The sequence below is a fragment of the Aspergillus viridinutans genome, assembly GCF_018404265.1.
Source record: "Aspergillus viridinutans IFM 47045 DNA, scaffold_2, whole genome shotgun sequence".
Classification (NCBI taxonomy): Eukaryota; Fungi; Ascomycota; class Eurotiomycetes; order Eurotiales; family Aspergillaceae; genus Aspergillus; species Aspergillus viridinutans.
The window spans coordinates 2545206-2567758 of record NW_025091218.1 but is presented as its reverse complement, the minus strand read 5'-3'; the positions used below and the strand labels follow the sequence as shown (position 1 = coordinate 2567758).

Below are 22553 nucleotides of genomic sequence, written 5' to 3'. Positions count from 1 at the left end.
CGACGAGATGGCTGACCAAACGCCAGGCCGTACGGGTTGAGGTGCAGGCATTGAGACTGGTGAACGGATGGAGACGGATCTCAATTGAAACGAATTCATGGTTGTACGAACTAGGAAGACCAATATAGAATCTGACCACTCTGCAAGGCAATCAAATCAGAAGGTTTGCAAGATCAAAGATGAAGGAGATCCATAGGCAAGCCATCATCGCGGAACATAACTGATGACTGTAAAGTATATAGCAAGGGAGATGGATGGAAGAGGTGTGAGATGAGCGATGGAGAAGAGGGTAGCAGAGGGAATATTTATGCCAGCGAAGGCTGCGACCAAGGTGCAGTGAATACACAGCAGTGAATGGCCTAGGATCTCATTCAATAGTCTCCTCCGTACAAACTGTCTGAAGACGTATTCACTCTGCTTGTTTGCCCGGATATCTCTTGGGAGTGAATAGCATGACCGGGTGGCTACATCCTAAGATTGAACCAATAACATCACCTCATCTGCATGAGCATAAATAATAAACTCAGTTGTAATGGACCATGGTATATACAAGAAACAAGTGCAAAAAAGTCAGACGAAAGACGCTCAAAGCCGGCAAACAGACATCCCTGCAATGCAAACGATCAACCGAACCACCATAGCGTTTGACAAATCATACATCAGACCTGGACGCTGGACCCATCACTCTTCTTGCAGGAACATGCATTTGCTCCCGCGGCTATCTGCGAAGGAGTCCTGGCGTAGCTAGGAGGGACATCCAACGCCGGATTGCGAGCGAAGAAGTTTCGCGGGCGGAGGAGCACCGTCATTGGCTCCGCAGGCATGATAGGATAGTCTTCAGGAGACGGGAAGTGAGTGAGACCGAACGTGTGCCAGAGGACAATATCCGTGTTGTCAATTGAGCAGTTGGGGCCCGCTGATTCAATCCATGCTGGCAGGCCTTCAGAGGGCTCACCGGAAGTCTGCGGGACATGGCGTCCTGCAGGGTGGACCTGGTCATCGGAGTCTGACATAGACTATTAGTTTGACTGACATACAAAGACGCAAGGGATACTTACATTTGGTGACGTGCACAGCGTGTCTGGCAAAGCCGGCGCGCTTCCAGACCAACCCGCCCTCCTTGGGAAGAAGTGAGGGAACCTCCCGGCTTACGAGCTTGTAGCAGACGGGCTTCTTGCTATGGGGGTTCAGCTTGTTTGTGTTTGCCATCTCCCATGTTCTGGAGGTGGCGCCGTTGTAATCCGACATGGCCTCCAGTGGCGTGGTGAATTTGGTCTTCTTGGCGTAAAAGGCGTTGCCGTACTTGTTCTCCGCACTCCCGACCTCTCCGGGGCCTCGCTCTGCGTCCACCTGGAAGACAGTGTTGTTTGGACCGTCAATGTTGGAGTCGATACGCAAACAGAATAAGTGCTGGTGGTTATGGGCGTTGACGCCGGGGTAGACCTCGGTACCCCAGCCCTTGGTGTCCTCACCGGGGTTCATGGCGTAGGTGTTAAGGATACCAGTTAGTTTAATATCAAGCTGAACGGTACCGTCTTGGTGGAAGATCCAGTAAACGCAGTACTCGTAGTTGGCGGCGGTGAAAATGTGTGAGATGATCAGCTTGCGTCCACGGGTGACGATGATGGAGTCGTCCCGAAAGTCGGTGTGCTTGAAAAGTATACCGGCATCTTCCTCGTGAATGCAAATGGCGTTCTTTACGATGGTGCTGGCACCTGCACGGTTGACAAAGGCGGCGTCCATGTAGTGGATAGCACCCTTGCAGTCACATCCAAGCGACAGGCTGTTGGTCATGTATCCACCGCCGTACTCGCCTAGATCGAATGCGTGTTTGCGCTGATGCGGATGCTCGGGGTTACCGTATGGAACAACCATTTCCGCCAAGGAGAGACGATAGAAGACTGGTCGAACATTTCCTTTGTCATTGAAAGTGATGTTATTGAGCACAATGCCTTCACGGTAGTTGAAGCCAACGTGGATACTCCAATTCTGCCACTGGATGGTGCGTCCGTCCAGCTTGAAAGACACACCCTCCGGCTGAGTGATATGGATTGGCTTAATGTCTGTCCGGTAGCCGCCATCCTGCTCAATTGCCGCTGGGTGGTAGTTGTTTGCCGGGGCCCTACTGATGGGTCGTCGTACTGGTGGGATATCGATGTGGATGATCTCCTGGGTCTCCGCATTGTAGATCGGACAAAAATCCAGAGGAAATGTGTACTGGGAGTCATCGACATGGGGCCGGTAGTACATCAGCGCCTGCTGCAGACGGACGTCGCTACCAAAGCGCTCATCGTAGCCAATCGTCCAAGCTATACCACAATCAGAAACTCTCAATCAGCAAGTCAAATCACAGAATAGTAACTCACGATCGCAGTAAACCTTGTGCATATCCTCCTTGGGGATCCCAAGAATCCCACACTGCTCAATAACCTTGGGATCCTTCCGAGCAATATGCTCAACCTCCTGCAAATCCTCCATCGTGATAAGCGGCTGCACACCTGGTGTATGCTTCCACGAGACGATCTTCTTCTGATCCAGATCGACAATGCCATCGTAGATCTTACCACCAGGCGCGATTACAACGACATCGGCAGCACGCGCTGGTCGAGGCGCATTCTTGGGATCTGCGAGCCAGGCCATCATCTCCGCCTTCCGAGGCTCATACAGAGTCACTGCGTTGAAATTGACCTTGCCATGTTCCTTGCGGATAATGGCAACTGCCGTGTCGATTTCTTTTGTTGACAGGGGGTCAAAGGGATGAGGTGGAGGTGAAGAGGCGCCGACCTGGTAGGTCAGCTGCTGAAGGCGCTCAAGAACCATACTATATCACAATGAGGATGTTCAGGATGAAAACAAAAGAATATGGCTATTGTCAATATCCTCAGATAAGATATGGCTGTTGCAAAGATGCTTGACTGAAGCACTTAAAACAAAGATCCTCCCCAGCAGGGGACGAAGCAAAATATAAACCGGAATCATGACTGCATGATTGCATTAAGACCTCATACTTGACCACTGGATAGGTAGATGATGGCTGCTATCAACCCGATAAGAGGCCCGGATCTCGTTTCCTGATCGGGCATAGCGTGCAATGTGGTGCAGCTCGACCCAAAGCGGTAATGGGATGCTTGTCTTGGTGCTTCCATCTCGAGTCGAGTTGCAGTATGTAGCTTCGTTCAGAGAGCGGGGTATCTCGTCGCTGGATCGTATCGGATGCATTTGCTAATAGTGTTCTCAATTATCGTGGATACGGTGAGAAATGCGTACCAATGGCCTCGCGGAGATCTTGGGGCCTTGCTTCGGATAAGGTACTGCCTGCAGAGCCAAGCTCACACCAAGCTACGTGTGCCACCGTTGCAATTGCGCATTAATCAAGGACAGGGATTTTAGCTCAAACTGTCCCCGGAATCGTGATCGTGGACCTAGAGCGTTTGGGAACCAAAGAGACAAGGACACTGGAGCTTAATATGATTCATTCGCGCCACCAAAACACCGAATACACCATCCTTGAATACTGCCAACGCAGACTAGAGGCAGGGAAGTCACAGACCCTGATGATGAACCGAGACAGTCGAATAACGGAAGAAAATGCAAAAAAAGAAATAACAATGAGATAGCACAAGCTGTGCCACAAAGCTATGTACATCCATCATATCGTATCAAATCCATGTCCCACCACCAAAGCGAAAGCCATCACATACTGCGATGAACCATGAGGAAAGGGGAAGAGGAAAGGTGGACGCCGGTCAACGCACCCAAAGCATTGTCCGAAGGACAGGAGACAACAGGAAGAAGCCTATACAGGACAAACGAGGCCCAAGGAGAAACCAAATGCAAAAGCATGTCATAAACTCCCTCCGAACCTTACCCTGATCTAACACCTTACAACAAGAGAAGCAAAGTATGGACCCGATGAAACAAAGCTCATGCCTTCCCTGTTTGAAACGCCCCCAAGACCCCACCTGCACCACCAGGAGTCAGTGCACCACCTAAATTAACACCGTGATGTTGAGGAGTTTGACGACCGGTATTGGGTGTGCTCGGTGTCCCGGCTGCCGAGTAGATAGTGGCTCCGTTGAGATTCGGTGTTTGATGAGGTTGCATGTGATATGTCAGTGCTGGCATTTGGCCGTTCAGACCCCAGATTTGCCCCGAGTACTTAGCCTCATCGATCTTGCCATTGAAGATCAGCTGACGCATCTTCCAGTAGATCTCGCCCGTGACGAGTGAGTCAGACCCTGCCTGATGCGCAATGCCGACCCGCTTCACACCGAGCTCGTCCGCAATGTCCTGAAGACCGGACTTTTGGCCCAGGCTCGTCAAGATCTGCACGGCGGCTGGAGTCAGCGGCGAATCGTTGACAGCTTGATTGCGTCCTGCATGTTTCATCAAGTATTTGATGTCATATAACGACGGGAAGAAAATCTTGAGAAGTGTGTGGAAATCCTCCTCGTTCTCTGGCAGAGGTTGGCACAACATGATCTTCATTAGGTAGCCGAAATCGTAGCCGGAATGGAACGAAACCCAGTGTACATCGTCGAGTAGGACGAGTCCAGAACTGATCAGAAGGGCTCCAAACTCGAAAGGATCGATTCCATTCTTTTCGTGCATATTGAAGTCAATACCGGCCTTGGCAAGCATGGCTGTCGATTCCTGCGCATACATGTCGTTCTCTAATGAAAAGCGGAAGTTGAACTGCCATGTGCACGGAGCGGGTACCAGGCTGTTTCCCAATGGCTGTCCATTTGCATCTGTAGCATTGGGCGGAGGGACTTCCCCGTCGGCCGAGAACAAGGTGATGCCGAGTTGGATCATTTTCAAGAGGTCAACGTTGCATCGAAGGGTCTGGTAGTGATAATCGGCTTTATTTGTAAATGAACCGATGGGACGAGCGACAATGCCAGGAAACTCGGTATCCTGTGCGAGGCATCAGTACTTCGGCTTCTAGTCAGATCGTTTCCATCCCAGGGCAGCCATACCATGCTGATGTAAGGATACTTCTCGACCAACTGCCGTAACACGGCCATCTCCTGGGCCAGATTGTGTTTCCATACATCCCGTATCCGAGTCTTCACGCCGCCCGCTTTCGTCTCGAGAGATAACCGGCCATCGTGAGTCTGAAGTAATTGCTGTTGCTGCATCTGTGCCCCTCTCGCGAAACCGATCTGGGCCGCGTGGCTCGCCAAACCAGAGCCCCCTCCATCACCAGCCCCCGTAAACCCGGCGACAGACATGCCGTTCGCAATCCCTGTCCCTGATAATGTAAAAGGATTGATGTTAGTGTTCGGGTTGCCGGCCGCAAAACCGGGGTGGCCGCCAAGGGAGGGAGGAGGGAGCGCCGTGTTGGCCGACTGGGCGTGGGCCGGATGATGTTGAGCTTGCTGCTGTTGCTGTTGCTGTTGTTGGAGATGCGCTTGTTGTAAATGTGTATAAGGACCGCTCAGGCCAGAAGGCCCGTATCTGCCGACAGGAGGTGGCATATTGTCGTCTGCAGCGCGGGGTTGTAGCCAGGCATCTGATATTCAAGAGGAGTTGGAATCGATGGGGGTTCCAGTTTCGCGCTGGAGATTCCTCGCTGCCGCAAGACCACAAAGGCGGACAAGCTCTCGTCGCCGAATCCGGCTTAGCGCACTGCCCGAGTGCCAAGCCCTGTTCTCTCGTTCCTGTACAGCTTCAACTTCTCCCCGTTCCTCCTCGGTGGAGACTAATTTAGAATCACCTTACTCTCATCTGTTCTCGCGAATCTCCGGAACTTCGGAGACACACTCTCACCTCCGTCCCCCTTTCTACCCACCAAATCCGCATACATTCCTCCCATCCTCATCACCCAACATGGCCAACCCCACCGGCTTCGACATCAACGAATTCAAGGCCGCGGCCTCCCCTCGCTCGGTCTACGCCAAGAGAGATCCCTGGGCCCGATAGTACGATTCCGATAATCACCCACTACCCAATTGACCAATTACTAACTCTCCCCGCAGTGAAGCATGGAGATACACCGGCCCCTTCAGCCGCTTCAACCGCTTCAAGCGTATCTTCCCGGGCTTCGGTATCGCCAGCGTCGCCTTCGCCGGTTACTGCGTATACGAGCACTTCTTCCTCAAGGACGAGCACCACCACGGTGAGGGACACCACTAAGCGTGCTTTCCGGGAATGAGATGGGGAGGATACACCCAATGTGGGATGCATGGAAGTCGAGGCAGTAGCACGGATACCCCGGTTAAGGATGGACATGTTTACAAAGGTTCATGGAGAGGAATGTCTTCATTGCTGTGGGACTGAATGAGCCGGCAAGACAGGCTGCACTGCTGCTGCTGCGGGGTTGGCGATGACGAGGCTCTCGCTCTTAGAGATGGCGCTTGGGATGATTGATTTGACCGATGTACATATTCTGTTTGTTCTGTTACACCAAAACTGCTGATCTTTCTTCTATTCTGCGGGTCTACTATGGTCGTAGGGTTGTCTTTTCTTCCGCACTATTCGGACGGGCGAATCGAGAATATGAATTCTCTTGGATGAAGCATTAGAGTCGTCAAATGCATTAACTTTTCAGGGTCATGAACTGCTACCTCTCCCGTCTATACATATAATACTCTATTTACCGCAGACCAGTTATTCCTCAAAAACTAACGCAACCCCATCGTCACCAGCGGTGACGACCCGCTTCCCATCAAACCCTTGGACAAAGCCCATAATGCCTCCCGACTGCTCCCCCTCTGGATTCTCCACGAGGCCCAAGTGGCCCTTCCACTCTTTCAATAACCCCTCCGCTGAAGCTGCTGTTCCGCCGCGAGCATCCCAACGTCTGACGACGCCGTCCATGCCGGCGGAGGTGAGAAGCCACGGGCGTCCCTGCGTAGCCGCAGCAGCGGGGCGACTGGCGAGAGCGGCCAGGTTCGTCTGCAGGAACTCCACCTTGATGACCGCGGCGCCCTCGTGCGCGTCCTTGATATGCCGACGTACGGCGAACCGGTGCGCGGCATCGAACAGGGCGATTGAGCCGTCGACCGAGCCAGCGGCGAGAAGGGTCAATGGTGGGGAGGAGAAAGAGAGCGATTCGATGCCATCGCTTTGAGCCTGCAGCGAGGCCATGATCGTACCGGCAGCGGAGGCGCCACTTGCGGCTTGGTTGGCAGGGCCTTTGGCCTTGGACTTGGCGGCGCCACCGGCGGACACAAGGCGAGGAAGACCGACGACCTTGATGTGGCCCTCGGCTCCTCCAACAGCAGCAATACCACCGCCTGGCGAGATCGCGATGGAGTACAACCCACCATCCACGGCGAAGCGCTGATCCTCGGCGGTCAGGCCGACGACGGCGCTGGTGCCGGCGGAATAGGAAATACCGGCGGCCGCGGCGGCGCCCCACACATCGTATACATAGAAGCTACCGTCTTCGGAGACGGTAGCGAGCAGATTACCATCGGGAGTCCACGCACCAGCCGTGCAGGACGCGGTGTGCTGGAAGAAAGTCTGGATCATGGAGATGGGCTCGGCGGAATCGTTGTGGTTAATACGGAAGACCCAGGCGCTGCCGTCGTTTGCACCAAGAGCGATGACATTCCGCTTCTCCTCGTCGTTATTGGGACAGGGGCAAACGGCAACCCAGTTGATCTCCTCCACCTCCTGAGACTCCGCGACAAATTCCCACGAGAGTCCCGTCAACTGAGGCGAGTTATCGCGCCATGCCCGCAGCCGACCGTCCAAGCCCGCCGTCACGACGTATTCTCCCTTCGGTTCGGTGAATGCGACCGCATTGACGGTATCCGTGTGCCCTTCCAGCTTGGCAATAGGCGTCAGCGACGTTCGTTCACCCTTTGGTTGCGGATTCGACTCGTAGCTCTGGGGGAGGACAGGCCGCTCGTCGCGAGGCGTCGAATCGAAGATGTAGGCGGTATCGTCGCCAGATCCGGTGATAACGATATTGTTGTAAACCGGATGTTGCGCTACGCAGAATACGGAGTCTGAGTGGCCGTCAAAGTGAGCTGAAGAGTCGTTTTGCAATGTAATTTCTTGGTCCTCGTATGTCATGGCTTGGTCCTCGTCCTCGGGGTCCGAGTCCATGGGTTGGTCTTCATCGCGAGTGAAGATTTCTTCCGCCTCGTCGGCCTCGATGTAGGCATCTTGATCTGCCTCACGGTGGGGGTCTTGTGAAGTGGACATTTTGGAGGTTGATGAGAGCTTTATAAGAGTAAAAAGAAAATGGCCTCTGACGAGGGCGGAACGTTGAGGAAAAGGCTCTCTGAGAAAGGTGGTGATCCGGAGGTCTTTCGCTCTCTTATTCTCGGGACGCCATGCACAAGATTCTCCAAATCCTATACAGAAGAGCTTCGAATGTTTTCCCTTGCTGATCAATCAGTATCTGTCCGATAAGTCAACACCCCGCTTAGAAATTCATTTTCTCCCCCGCGCCCCTGTCAAACAATGCAAACATCCTATTCGCTGTTCTTGTTGGGCAGACTGAACTTCTGAAGAATCGTATACTCTGCTGTGTTATATAGATATATCATAGTACGAGGATATGCACGCTATATTTCGGGAATTATCTACTCAGAACATCAGAATCTAGTTGAATGATCTATAACTTGGCTCCAGCCTTTCTCCGCAGCTCCTTCTCCTGGTCACGGAGCATTCGGCGCAAAATCTTGCCGCTCGGGCTCTTGGGAATTGCATCGATGAAGCGGACTCCTCCCTTGAGCCATTTGTGTCTGGCTTTGTGATCCTCCACATGCTTCTTGATAGATTTGATAATAGCTTCATCGTCATTACCAGCGGAGGCTGACTTGACCACGATGGCCTTGGGCACTTCACCAGCGGCCTCGTCAGGAATAGCGATCACGGCGCAGTCTGCGACTGCTGGGTGGGTGAGCAGATGAGCCTCTAGCTCTGCTGGAGCCACTTGTAGGCCCTATGATGTATTAGCCAATCGAAACTGAGTGCTAGCGAAGATATACACCTCAGGGGGTGGACAGACCTTGACCTTGATCAACTCCTTGATTCGGTCGACGATGAAGATATGTTCCGTACCCTTCGGGCTCACCCGAACGACAGCCTCGTCACCGGTGCGCATCCATCCGTCCTCGAATGTTTCCTTGGTAGCTTTCTCATTGTTCAAGTAACCCAAAACCACACTTGGGCTGCGCACGACGAGTTCACCAGGCGTGTCGTAGCTGGTTACCTCCTTGCCCTCAGGTGTCATGATGCGTGCCTCGACGCCAGGAAGCAAGATACCGGATGAGCCGAGGAATACGTCTGTGGGATGGGTCGAGCAGACGACAGTCGACGTCTCAGTAAGACCTACGTTTTCGGGGTTAGAGTCCGAATGCATTGCGCTTTGATTCGAGTCAATGCTTACCGTAGCCCTGACGAACTGTGACTTTCGGATAAATCTTCTGGAAATCGGCCGCCGTCTCCATTCCTAATGGTGCTGCGCCTGTGAATAACGTCGTGACCGAGCTCAAGTCGAACTTGGAGCACACATCCTGGTTTCGCAGCATGGTAATAATGATTGGAGGGACCTTAGAAAAGGTATACTCGGTCAACATTTGCTCTATCGTATCTTCGCTCCGCGAGTTGGTGCCACTTACCAGAAAGAGGGCCGTGATCTTGAACGTTTGAATTGCAGAGAGATACGATTTGAGCTCGAATTTCGGTAGGACAATGACTTGATCGCCTCTGAAAGGCCCGGCATGGCATATAACCACCAGCGCATAAATGTGACTGTAGGGCAGAAGACCCAGCGCGGTATCGGTGTATCTTGGTCCGCCAGTTGGAGTCAGGGAGTCCCGCCATGTTTTCTCGGAGGCTGTAATCTGCAAGGTATTCGCGATGACATTGCGGTGAGAGATCATGACTCCTTTCTAAAAGCGAAATGAAAGATCAGCGTAGTCGGGTTGTACAGTGAGATTTCGATTACTTACAGGCAGCCCCGACGTTCCACTGGAGTAACACAGGAAAGCGGTTCTACGAGCACCTTCACCTGCGCTCCAATTCAACCTTTCCACTTTGGGGAGCGATTTTCCTGTCTCTATCAATTGAGACACGGTCTTGAAGCCCGATTCAGCTTCCTTTCCACCGCCGGCCTGGGCCGGTACTTCCAGCAAATAAATCCGATCCTTCGGGAAGCCGATCATTGCGGCGGCTTCCAGAGATGTAGGAAGCAGAGGAGCGCAGGTAAACAACGCCTTTGCCTTGGAGTCAAGCAGCTGATGCTTCAACTCGGCCGCCGAATATGCCGCATTGGCCGGTGACACGACACCGCCAAGCTGGTGGACAGCCCAGGATAAGGGGAGCGTGTCAATCTAGAATAGCCAGGAATCCATGATTAATATTGGCGATTCCTGAGCGATCTAAGATCAGATCACTTACAGTGTTCAAGCTGAAAATTGCCAGAGTCTTGTCCCATTCAGTACCGCTGTTAGGTGCCCAGTTCAACTCTTTGGCAAGCGCCCGAGAGAGACGGTCGACGCGTTCTGCAACCTGGGGAACAGAGTAGGATTTCCCCGTGAGTCCGCAGGTGTACGGATCTCTCGATTGGCCAAGAGGGTGACGGCCATATTTCTCATTAAGCATAAATTCGCTGATGGGAATGTTATCGGGGATTGGGGCCAGTTCGCCCGCCGTGGCTGGTGGGAGAAATACCATGGTTGTCTGCTTCAGTAACCTGCGTGACCTGCGAGATGTTGGAGAAGGGGGGAGAGAAGATGAGGAAAAAGAAAAGAGAATTGAAGGCTGAAGCAGGGGGGCTTCGGTAATAATTAGTTATACTCTACTGATTAGTCTACCTCAACGAGTTAGCAGCTTTGGTCGTAACTGGGCAGTTGGGGAGGTCTTCATTCTTAAGTAGTTGACTCGGGTTCTTTTGGTGGCACTGCGGGGAAAGCTTCTATATGCTACTTGGGTGTCTTCGGTCCAAGAGGCCTCCCGTGTTATGCTGCCGACGAGATATCGGCATGAACACGAGGCTGATGAAAACCTTTCCTCTTCAATTATCAGTAGTAATGGTTTACATTTATTATTCGAAATACGTCATGCAGATTTGACCCTTTTTCTGCCAGCATACAGGGATCCTACGTGAGCCTGCATAAACAACAACACTCTGCGTAGTCTACAGGCGAAAAATAGCCGAGGGAAATCTCCAAAAAATCTGGACAGAGTTGGAGTCTCCAACTTGGCCTCTTGGAATTGCGGTGGCTTTAAGGGGTCCATAGCAACTACATTAAACTTGTACTAACTAGTACTAGCCTACACAGGTACAGTTTAGCTCACGGATCTACAGATCCACGGCCGGAGGAGGTCCTTAACAACTACAGTCTACAGTTATGAACTTGTAGAACAAGAACATGAGGCAGTCGTGGCTTTTATCTTTTTTTTGCCTTTCCAAAAAAGAAGCACCAGTATTAGCTTTTGGTATTGCACAAGTCATAATTTCGGAATAAATCTAGCTCATGGTTGAAAAATGTGTTCTTCCAAGAATCCCACATCATTTATGATGTTAAGCGCGATATATACCTTTGAGTCATGTCATACTCCGTATGCTCTGTCGGCATGGAGTCATCAGATGGACTTCAACGACTCCTTCTCCTTCTGGTCATAGAAATTGACATTGAGCTGTTCTTTCTCTCCGCGACCTACTTCGACCAGCGGTTCTTGAGCTCAAGGTTGTGCATTAGTAGACATCACGTCCGTGGTAAGCAATCCATTGCGGTCTATGACAAGGACTGTGATCATGATAGCTCCATGGAACTGAAATTGAAAAGCTCTTCAAAGAAAATGACAGCTCTGTAGAGATCACTACTTCTTAATTGCACTAAAGCCCCCTTTTTCCCTCATATTCTTTCCGAAGCTCATCGAAAGCGTCCCTTAATTCGGCCCGTTCAGCCTCAATTATATCTTGATCAGACCCTTTAGCACCATCTTGTCATAGCTATATCCAGAAAAGTCAATTAGAGCTGAGATATATCCAATACCTTTTACACTTCTGTCACATTGCTGAGAAAACTCTCTCACAATTGCTAATCTTCCTGTGAAGTAAAGACTGTGTAAACACCAGTTACCTTCCTCCTGCCTCTTTCCCTTCAGGGTAAGGCGCCAGTCTCGTGACTGTCAGTGATCAAGATCTCAAGGAAGAGGATAGCTCTGTCTTCCTCTCTCATCTTCTTATCCCTCACGCCGCAGCTTAGCAGATTCTATCAATTCAATGAGGGGAACATCAACTATATACTCTTGACAGACTTAGGAAAGCGATCCGTTTCGCTTTCTTGATACCTACCAGCTTCTCGTCTCCGTCCAGGGTCTTCTCAATTGCGATCTGGGCCTGACCGGCTACTATCTCCTATATACTCGCTTCAAATTCTCTGTCCTCATTGTACCTATCTCGGGGATACTCGATTTCTGCTGATTGAAGTTCGAAGATTCCAGAGACACTTCAGGTTTGCATCCTGAAATATACATTTACGACGTCAATCTACCCACGGTTTCTGCTAGAATCATTAGGAGCTGGAGTGAGCGAGAGTGAGCGACGCAATTCTACATGCAGTTCCTCCTATAGACGCCAGATCCATTCCGTCTCGCAGTGAAAAACATCCTATTTTGCAAGGCAATACAGTATGAGCCCAAGCAGGCCGGCGAGAGCTGCGGCACCCAAGCCCAAGTCTGTGAGAACGGGTCGCATACGGAAAGTTCGCTCCGCAGGTAACGGGTCCAATTCATCCAACCTCCTGCTGCGCTGTTCTCAGCCTCCTCGAGGTCGTTCACATATATATCTGACATTTACCAGTCTCACCTATTAGTGCCGCCCCGCAAATCGTGACAGCAAATGGCGCTACGGAACCAGTCGATGGCCAGCCTCCCGCATGGGCTGAGGTTTGTAATCACAGAGCCCATTGGAACATTGGCTGACCGGTCTTCAAGTGCCGCCCAGAGCTATGTGATGCTCTCCCCTGGTTTCGCGCTGTTCAAGGCGGTTCTTACCACTGTGACCATCTGTGCTGGGGTTTCTTGCTGGACGCTGACTGTGGGATTCGCTCATACATCGATGAAGAGGTGGTAGTTACAAGGGTGTAAGTGCAATCCTGATTCCAAGGCATTCGTACGTGTCGTATCTAACAATACTAGCGGAGGAGGGTGCACTAAGGATGCAGAGGGCAACCTCATCCTCGTTAGAGATCAAGGCAGCGAGGACAGTGCTGTCAGCAGTCTCATTAATAGTATGGACTCGAAGGTTCCAGTGGGCCTTATAATAGGTGAATCTTCTTCTTGTCGCCAGAGTAACCCTTCCTTCTCTGATTTGATGATTAGGAGACCGCAACACACTTCTCGGAAGAAAGCTACCACACCGATACAACGTAATGGATTACTTTCGGGTCACGAACGTCTGGTACGAGAGGATCGGTGGCAAAGTGGGGGCCAAAGTTCGCTTTGAGAAGCTGAACCTCTCTACAAAGAGCTGGTGGGCAGCCAAAGGCTCTGCCACTCCTGTTCCATATTATCAGCGCCCTGAGATTCAGGCCGAGATCAACCATTGTGCCGCTTGCCAGACAGCAAGTCCACGTATATACAATGAAGGCTGGATGTGCCTGCAGCCCACCTGCGACAGCTTCTGGACAATCAACGGGTTCGAACCCCCTGTGGTCCTTACGTTCTATCTCAACTTCCTTCGAACTCGAACTCCTCCTGCTCCTGAGGTAGTGCCACACCACGATCTGGTACCCAACCTGCTACCAACGCTAGAAGAAGACGGAGAAGGCGTCAGCTATTCTCGAATTGCGTGGAAGGGCATTATCTGCCCACATTGCCAAAAGTGCATATCCAGAAAGTACTGGCATGGTTGGAAATGCACAGATGAGCTCAGTCCGATCTCGGAAAAAGGCGAGACAAGCTGCACATTCGAGAGAATGCTGACCGTGCAGCCGGTTTCTCTACGATCTGTTATTGATGACTTTAGCCTTGGGCCGAACAAACGTGCTTGTCATTTTGACTGCAAATTTGCCGTACCAGACATTGATGATGAGACACTTTTTCCGTACAGAAAGCTGACCTACCGAATTCCAGGCGTAGGCAGCATTACTCACTTTGTTGCCAACAGAATAATCAACAGTCGTCCCAACGGGCCAAACGATCTATTTCGACAGCTGCAGGTTTCTGACTTCGGGCTGCGTCGTTATCCATTACAGCAGAGTGTTGGTAAGCGAGCGAACTTTCTCCTCTAAGACCATCCTTGTTCTTCTGATCAACAAATCTTCAGTTGCTGGAACCCTCACTGCACACTTTGCTGTGAATTACGTGAGTTGCCCATGGTGTGCTGTGTCATCTTACAACGCTGAACTTTCTCAAAGGGAATGCCATACAAATATATTGTTTCAGTGGACTCCAGGCCCTTCAATGATGCTCCGGATGAGATCATGCGGGCTTTGGGTCGTTTGACGTGGGCGACTGAGCGAGCTGTAGCAGGCAGTGGAGACACCTTTCTTCCGCCAAATGAGCTACTCATGCTTGGTTATTTTGAAGACATGAAGATTGGTGTATGTTGAATGCCGTGTCTGTGCCTAGCAGGTTGCTGATGCCACACAAGTATCATGACGATGGGGAGTCGTCTCTCGGACCAACGATTGCCACGCTTTCCCTGGGTGCCAAGTCGGTCATGTCAATTCGAATGAAGTACAAGTACTACAACGGCTTGTCGAAAAGCAAGACACTCTTGAAAGATGACCCCGTATTGGTGGGTTGCAGAATGGAAGCCGAACGACGGAGCCTGAAGAGTCAACTGGCCAACGGTGAGATTGACCAAACAACATATGACAGTCTACGGCGCAAGGCCTTGCAGAAGGGCAAATGGGGAGAGGCTCCCATAGGTATCAAGATGGAGCTCAACCATGGGGACTTGGTAGTCATGCACGGCGCGAACCTTCAGAAATACTACGAGGTAGATGGATTCCAAAGCCGCGCATTATCAAGAAAATAATACTGATTCTTCGATAGCATGCGGTGATTCCAGACAAGAAGCTACGCTTCGCTCTGACCGCTCGTTATATAAAACCAGACCACGTTGAACCGGAACACTTGCCGAAAGGAGAATTTATACTGACACCTGATCAAGTATACGATGGGAAATGAAGCACTTCCCACCTCTGGGAGACAGTGCTATAAAAGTTTTATCTTCGCAATATATGGAGTAATGCCTTGCTTTTTATGCTGTTATATTTCGATCCGATGCGCAATTTTTCCGCGATATTGTTGCCTTATTTTCCAATTTGCCATTATGATGCCTGTTTCAACTCTGAATGCTTTGCTCTCTATGATGTATCATTTATGGACACTTATATACCTAAGGTAGCTGTTGATTCTCACCACTGTTTTCTCCCAATGCTAGTTCGGATCAGCTCCCCGACGGCCGATTTCACGGTTCCGAATAAGTTGAATTTAGCTGCCGACATGAACATACGAGCATGAGGGGAAGAGACACATTATGTTATAATCCAGCCTAGCAGCAGGATTACCTGGGCTATGCACAAGGTAATGTTCCTTTGACGACGTGTAACTTGAACCACGACGTAGACTGGGATATTGGTGTGATGCAGGAGTTATATGTTTTCAGTCTGGTTTCCCCGTTGACGGAGCAGTTTGAACTTTCGAAACGGAACTAACAATATAGCGTCATGATAATTGGTACAAGAGTGGACTTGTCTGAGTCAACGACTCAGATTGTGGCTGATTTCACCAATGATTTTGTGTTGGTTGGCTGTGCCATGGGCGCAGGAGCTGAATGAGGATCTGTCAGCCTTTTTGCAGCTTTGGTATGTCCTTTCCAACTGTCCCATATTCAACTCTTTTTTCTCCTTATTATCTGGATTCATATCGAGGATAATCATACTAGCATTGAGTACTCTGTCTATCTTGTTTGATGCGAAGAACACAAGTACATTGTTTCCCCGCAGCTCACGTGGCTCCGCAGTCCCTTGGGACATGACAAAGCATGAGAGCACACACACGTGTGGGGAACCATAGTCATTATTATTATTATTATCATCGTCCTTAGCCATTTGCTGCTATGCTAAGGTAGCTCCTCGAACTGAACCTAACCAGTAACCACGAGCCCCTTCCGAGTTCCACTGGATTGCTCCTGCGTGGTTGTCGCCTTAAGGCCCAAGGCTCAAAGGGATACGTGACGATCGGTCCACCCACCTGAGCCTCAAATAATCTAACAGCAAGACTTCTCTTCTCCCTTCGAAACACATCGGGTTGATGCTGAGAATTAATCCATGTCGGATTTTCTCCTTTCCTACTTTGTCCTTTTAATTTGACCGAGTTCGACTGTCTTTGTCTCCGTCGTCCCGCGGCAGTCGACTTGCGCTGCATACACCACAGCACCGTCTCGAACACCAAGGGAGTCCGAGAGAACTCCATAGGGCGGGTTTGCAGCCTTCCTCATCGTCGCCATAAATCCATCGGTCGCGTGTTTTTTGGAGTTCTCGGGTTTTACTAGTCGTGGAATTTCTTAGGGACAATGGCTCACTATCAGAATGGCCAAACGCCCTATTACGGCCAGTCCGGCAACCCTACCTCGTCGTCCACACAACCTCCCTCGTCGGGTCGCTATGATCACTACTCCAATGCAGAACAACAAAGCGCAAGTTCTCAATTACGGAGGATGCCCAGCTATAATGTGGGGGATGACGCGGGTCTGTTCGGTGGAGGTTCCAGCGCACAACACGCCCGAACTGCCAACGGGTCTACGCGATATACCGGGCAAGCCAGTAATTATGGCACTGAGGACGGACAACGGTCCTATAGCCTTGCGAACAGCGGATACGACGACGTCTCAGGACCGCGATACGCGCATATCCCCTCCCGCGGGTCGTCGCACGTAACGCGAGACAGAACTTCATCTCAGTCCAACTATTCCTACCAATACTCGTCTATCGCCTCTCCGACGCAGTCGGCCTATAATCCTCAGCAATATGCCCTCCCACCTACTCCGTCGCAACAGCAGCTAGGCTACAATCCCCTCACATATAATAGCTCCAGCGCCAATGCTTATATCGCTGGTGCGACCGCTGCGCACCAGCCATACAATCCAGCAGCGTATCAGTCGGCGAGTCTCGCTGGATATGGGTCCCCAACCGTCCAACGACAGCCGAGTATAGCGAGTTTGTATGCACAGCCTCCGCAAACACCGCAGACATATCCATCTCATCCATCCCTGCCACCTCCTCCTCCCCCTCGAGGACCAGATCATCCCTACGGAAKTCGCGCATCCGCCCCGTATCGAACTGACTCGCCAGCAACCCAGTATGCCTTTTCCACTCAGTCATCCGCATCTCTAGCCTACAATGTCGCCCCACCGATGAGCCCTACCGCACCTTATCCTTCCACAAGCTCATTAACCACACCAGCCATTGCATCAACCTTCACGCGCTCTCACGCCTACAGCTCACAGGTTCCCCTTTATGCTGGGGCGCAATCGCCCCACCACTCGGATGCGGCTATGGCGCCTTATCCTGACGAGCTCCCTCCAGAACCACCTGCGCACTCGACACCCGCGGAAGACTTGTATGGTAAACGACTCAGCTTCAGCCGTCGCGGGTCTGGGCGGTCACTGCCTACGCCACCAATTCAGCAAGCGCAATCGCAGACCTCTCCGCGCCGGACAGATACCTTGACTCGACATCCCCAATCACGGCCCTTGCCCGGTCCCCCAATCGATGCAGACAGCGATTCGTCGCCGCTCGATGATCTCAATGGGATCGGTGATCGGGATCCGCGGTCGGAGCAACCGGTAGGTTATGATGATTTGATGAGGGAAGTGGAAGCGGCTGTGATAGACGGCCGTATGAGTCGGGGGACACGATATGGCATTAGGCAACTGCATGTTGACGCTCAGACCTCACGTCAAGAAGAATATGACCCTAGTCCTCCCGTTACTGCCACCTCGAGCATGCGATTGTCTCCTGACGAGAGGCACACGCACACAAACGGCACATTGGCGACCGGCACAGGCCAGTATGTTAACTATGATGCGTACAGCGACGACAGTGATGCGGAAGCCGCGGCCGGGCTGGCCATGCTGCAAATGGCGGACGAGGAGGACAGAATCCAGGCCGAGCGGGAGCAAGCGCGCACACGGCGGGAGACTAATGCATCGATCATCAGTGCCTATGGAAGCCATTCATCGGCGCGAGCGCCATCACCTCGGCGAGACTCTCGTCAAGATGAAGTCCATTCCACGCCCAATGCGACATACGGCGGCAATTATCATGGGCGCTATCACTACGATGCTGACATGGATGAACATGCTGACGAGACTCGCAATGAAGGCGTAGATCAAGCTACAAGGCTAGGCCCCTCCGGCTCCCTCCGCAGCTCCAACGTTTCTGCGGATGACCGCGGCGAGTACTCGGACGATTATGACTACTATCCTATGCCCCATGATCAAGTGCACCAATATTATGACTACGTTTCCGCTGCGCGGGTCGATGCTGCAGGCACTGGTGGCCTGTCAGAACCTGGCGCCTACGAGCGTCGCATGAGCTTTGATTACGGCGACGAGGCAGAGGCCTATCCCGATGATGTACATCACTCGGGAAGTGAAGGATCCGATGTAGGAGGGATGCCAGGGGAACTCTTTTTCCATCCCGGGATGCGGCCACTGCCACCGGCCCCCGTTGAACCAGCGAATAACGCAGATCTTATGCCCCATCTGATGCCGGCTGGGACATATAGGCCTCAGGAATCGGGTGAATACCCGGAAGAAACCCAGTATACAAGCCCTCAGTACTCTGTTTCTGCGGATTCGTTTGCGTCGACCGTGTCCACACCAACATCTCAAGTGCCACGGTCGACGTCTCTGTCAAGTCATCCTATTGGACCCCGGACTGACCCCCCTATCAGATCCAAGACCGATGCGGATCGGGCGAAGTACAAGCAGCAACTGGATCTGCTTCGACAGCAACAGAATGGCGCCTTCAAGCTTGACGCGGCCCAAGAGGCTCCTGCGATATCCCTGGACCTACCCGCGATCCCTGCGGGACGTCGCAAGAAGTTCAATCCGGCTAAACTGTCCTCGGACCAATTCAGGAAATGTGTGGAACCTTGGGCGCTCAGTGCCATCCTTGCTTGGATTCGTGATCTGTGCGAAGAGGAAACCGACCTGAGAAAGTCGGCCATTGGCGACGCGATCGTCGCTTTGTTCACTCACAAGGTGCCAACGATGAATATTGCGGACGCAGAAACACTGGCTGCGCGAGTCGTCGAGAACATGTTAGAGCAGGAGGCTTTGGTGAAGGAAGAGGAATGGGTCAAGTTCGGCAGCGGGACCCTGTCGGGAGTCTTGTTTCAAATTACAGGCACTGGTTGCTATTCGTCCCTGCTACATGAACAGGAGACTGAGATTCTCGGGCGCTGCTATTCGCACCACTGCATGCGGACGCTGAAGAAGGTCAACCTGAAAGCGCACAAGATGGCACCGCAAAAGAAGGTAGAGGACTGGGTCACATTCTACAAGGTTCCGAAGGAAGTGTGGGAGGCTTATCCGAAGAAAGAGGTGGACCGCCAGAACAATCTGCACGAGATTGTCACGACCGAGGACGCCTTTATTGGACAGCTGGACGTCCTTCGTGAACTCTACCGGGATCAGTTGGCAAATATGCAGCCTGCCATCATTCCGCCGAAGAGATTGCCGAAGTTCCTGAACGATGTTTTTGGAAGGGTAGATGCGGTCAAGAAAGTGAACGAAGAGTACCTTCTCGCGCAGCTCAAGTACCGACAGAAGGAACAAGGCCCGTTCATTGTCGGCTTCAGTGACATTTTTAGGGAGTGGATTCGAAAGGCTAAGACGGTGTATATTGACTACGCGGCAACCTTTCCGTACGCCAACTACCTTGTTCGTAAGGAGACCGAGAGAAATGCCCACTTTCGACAGTTCTTGAACCAGGCTCGTGAGCACAAAATGTCGAATCGTCTCAGTTGGGATACCTATCTCAAAGCTCCCATCACTCGCATTCAGAGGTACACGTTACTGTTGTCGACTGTTCACAAGAACATGGTCAAGGACTCCGAGGAAAAGGCGAACCTGGCACAAGCTATTGAGGAGATCAAGGTCGTGGCGCTGGAATGTGATAACAAGGTCGGTGAAACAAGCAAGAAGGTCGATCTGATGGAACTGTCTGCCAAGCTGCAGCTTAGACCGGAGATGAAGAAGGAGGTAGAGCTGAATCTGCAGCACCTTGGTCGCGAGATTATCTACCGAGGAGACTTGCAGCGCCCTGGGACACGCACTCGATTCCTCGTGGACACACACGCCATTCTTTTCGACCATTACCTCGTCCTTGCCAAACTGTCCACCACCCGCGATCCAACGAGGGGCATCAAATATGAAAGCTACGATGTGTCCAAGCTGCCCATTCCAATGGACCTTTTGGTGCTGGAGAGCACGAATGATGATCCCGTCGTCAAGTCTTCCGTCCGAGGAGTTTCGACGGTCACTCCACCGCAAGCCGCAACGCGTGGTGCAGGTGCTGCACCCCTCATACATTCCAATAGCGGCAATTCGGGCAATTCTACGACTTCTTCTTCCGGCAAGACATTGGTAGCAAGCACGGTGATTGAGAGTTCCAAAGACGACAAGATCCTATACCCGTTCAAGGTCAAACATCTTGGGAAGAACGGGACCTTTACGCTATACGCATTTTCCGCGCAGAACCGGCAGGAGTGGTGCGAGAAGATAATGGAAGCTAAGACGAGACATGCTGCTGCTCTCTTCGCGCAGAACGCCGAGCCCTTCCGACTTCGTGTGCTGGCTGACACGGCCTTTGCCTCTTCGGATCATTCTGGTGTCTCCAAGCGGACAGTCACCATCAAAGGCACGCCTCTGGACCGAGCTATCCGGGAAGTTGAGGAGCGGTACGGGGGTCCAAAGTCTCGGCCTTTGCCGGTTTGCAGAACCAGCGTCCATTGCGCGACTGTATTCCAGCAGCCTCCCGGCCGGATGATGTGTGCGGTCGGTACTGATTACGGTGTGTACATTTCCGAGTACAATGACCCTCGTGGTTGGGATCGAGTAAGTTCTTTCGATTGTGGTCTATTGTCATCTTCTAAATTTAGTACTAGGCGATCCCGATCATACGAGTGTCGCAGATTGCGGTCTTTGAAGAGTTCAATCTCTTCCTCCTGATCGCTGACAAGTCCCTAATCGCGTATCACTTGGACGTCGTATGCCCTGCTAGTGGGATCTCCTCGCAAACAACAAAGGACTCTGCTCGCCGGGCGCCGCAGAAGCTGTCCGGAAACCGGGAAGTTGGGTTCTTTGCAGCAGGTCATATGAAAGATCGTACTCTGGTGATGTACAAGAAGCGTGATGGACTGTCGTCCACCTTCAAGGTGCTGGAACCCGTGCTACAAAAATCCACCACCAGTAAGAGTCGACTGTTCCATACCCGTCGCTCCCAGACCGAGTTCTTCCGTGAATACGACGAGTTCTACATCCCTGCCGAGAGCTACGGAATCAACATGTTCCACTCATCCCTGGCCATCTCCACCCAGCGGGGCATCGAGATTCTCACCCTCGACAAGAAGCAATCCTGGTCCGTCCCCGATTTCCGGTCGGAAGCCCCAGAGGCACAGGCACAGCTGAGCAGCATCGCCCACCGCATCAGTAACCTGCGACCCCTGGGCATGTTCCGGCTAAGCGACAGCGAATTCCTCGTCGCCTACACCGACTGCGCCGTGTACGTCAACAAGCACGGCGACGTCTCTCGTAGCGTCATCATGGAGTTCGTCGGCCGCGCGCACTCAGCCTGTCTGTACGGCAAGTTCCTGATCCTCTTCAACGAGGACTTCGTCGAGGTCCGCAACGCCATGAACGGCCGCCTGAGGCAGGTCATCCCAGGCCATAACGTCGTCTGCCTAGATGACGGAAGCAGTCTCCCCGGGTCTGGGGCGAACACCGTCCCCACTAACTCAGGAGCCTCCATCAACCTAGCCAGCGGGCTGTCCAACGGCGTCGCGATGGCCAGCAATGGCCGGACCGTCAAAATCTGCATGCAGCATCCCGAATACGAGCGGAGTCAGCTCGTGCTCGAGCTGATTGAGAACGAGGGACAGAAGGAGTAACAGTAACCGCTCTGTCTCTGCATCTTTGGTTTTTCTCCTTCCTACACTCTCGTCACTACTTCTTTCTGTCTACCGATTCATAATTCACCTGATGCTGATAAGCTCACGCACCATTGACTCTTTAATGTCCTTATTATACCCTCTGTCTGCTCATGACTGACATCATATACCTCTCATGATTAACGATGTTGATACCAGTCTATTTATTGATGTGCATACCTCCGATTCAGATTCAACATGCAATGTGATAGAAGCATTGATCTATTCCATGTTTGTTCAAGGACTAGCCTTTTCGTACAGGACTGCAACTCCCTAGTTTTGTAAGACTACGCCCAGGCTCGAAGAATATATACGAAGCATGCAACCATAACTGAATTCAGATCTTGGAACCCCATAATGCCTACCGGATATGCAATATACACAACCAAACATAACGACGTGAACATCGA

At 51.9% G+C, this 22553-nt stretch overlaps 7 protein-coding genes across 7 annotated transcripts; 3 read left to right on the top strand and 4 right to left on the bottom strand.

Annotated features, from left to right (window-relative positions):
* Nucleotides 1-659: 659 nt before the first annotated feature.
* Nucleotides 660-2820, bottom strand: Aspvir_004404 (peroxisomal copper amine oxidase; the record flags this gene model as incomplete). The annotated part of the gene is made up of 3 exons (XM_043267632.1): nt 660-1006; nt 1059-2309; nt 2367-2820. 3 exons carry the CDS (start codon nt 2818-2820, stop codon nt 660-662), a joined length of 2052 nt encoding a protein of 683 aa, XP_043123567.1.
* A 1104-nt stretch (nt 2821-3924) lies between these two features.
* On the bottom strand, nt 3925-5480 carry Aspvir_004403 (CCR4-NOT core DEDD family RNase subunit POP2; the record flags this gene model as incomplete). The annotated part of the gene is made up of 2 exons (XM_043267631.1): nt 3925-4917; nt 4980-5480. The coding sequence occupies 2 exons, from the start codon at nt 5478-5480 to the stop codon at nt 3925-3927; spliced, it is 1494 nt and encodes a 497-aa protein (XP_043123566.1).
* Nucleotides 5481-5832: 352 nt separating this feature from the next.
* On the top strand, nt 5833-6138 carry Aspvir_004402 (NADH dehydrogenase [ubiquinone] 1 beta subcomplex subunit 3; the record flags this gene model as incomplete). The annotated part of the gene is made up of 2 exons (XM_043267630.1): nt 5833-5924; nt 5982-6138. The coding sequence occupies 2 exons, from the start codon at nt 5833-5835 to the stop codon at nt 6136-6138; spliced, it is 249 nt and encodes an 82-aa protein (XP_043123565.1).
* Nucleotides 6139-6612: 474 nt separating this feature from the next.
* Aspvir_004401 (WD40 repeat domain-containing protein) lies at nt 6613-8160 on the bottom strand (the record flags this gene model as incomplete). The annotated part of the gene is made up of 1 exon (XM_043267629.1): nt 6613-8160. One exon carries the CDS (start codon nt 8158-8160, stop codon nt 6613-6615), a length of 1548 nt encoding a protein of 515 aa, XP_043123564.1.
* Nucleotides 8161-8575: 415 nt separating this feature from the next.
* Nucleotides 8576-10641, bottom strand: Aspvir_004400 (acyl--CoA ligase; the record flags this gene model as incomplete). Its single annotated transcript, XM_043267628.1, has 5 exons — nt 8576-8905; nt 8972-9294; nt 9353-9857; nt 9918-10298; nt 10366-10641. 5 exons carry the CDS (start codon nt 10639-10641, stop codon nt 8576-8578), a joined length of 1815 nt encoding a protein of 604 aa, XP_043123563.1.
* Nucleotides 10642-12605: 1964 nt separating this feature from the next.
* On the top strand, nt 12606-15111 carry Aspvir_004399 (uncharacterized protein; the record flags this gene model as incomplete). Its single annotated transcript, XM_043267627.1, has 9 exons — nt 12606-12690; nt 12776-12861; nt 12910-13058; nt 13114-13241; nt 13297-14181; nt 14243-14280; nt 14334-14519; nt 14570-14920; nt 14977-15111. 9 exons carry the CDS (start codon nt 12606-12608, stop codon nt 15109-15111), a joined length of 2043 nt encoding a protein of 680 aa, XP_043123562.1.
* Nucleotides 15112-16501: 1390 nt separating this feature from the next.
* On the top strand, nt 16502-22104 carry Aspvir_004398 (putative Rho guanyl nucleotide exchange factor; the record flags this gene model as incomplete). Its single annotated transcript, XM_043267626.1, has 2 exons — nt 16502-21052; nt 21103-22104. The coding sequence occupies 2 exons, from the start codon at nt 16502-16504 to the stop codon at nt 22102-22104; spliced, it is 5553 nt and encodes a 1850-aa protein (XP_043123561.1).
* Nucleotides 22105-22553: the final 449 nt, after the last annotated feature.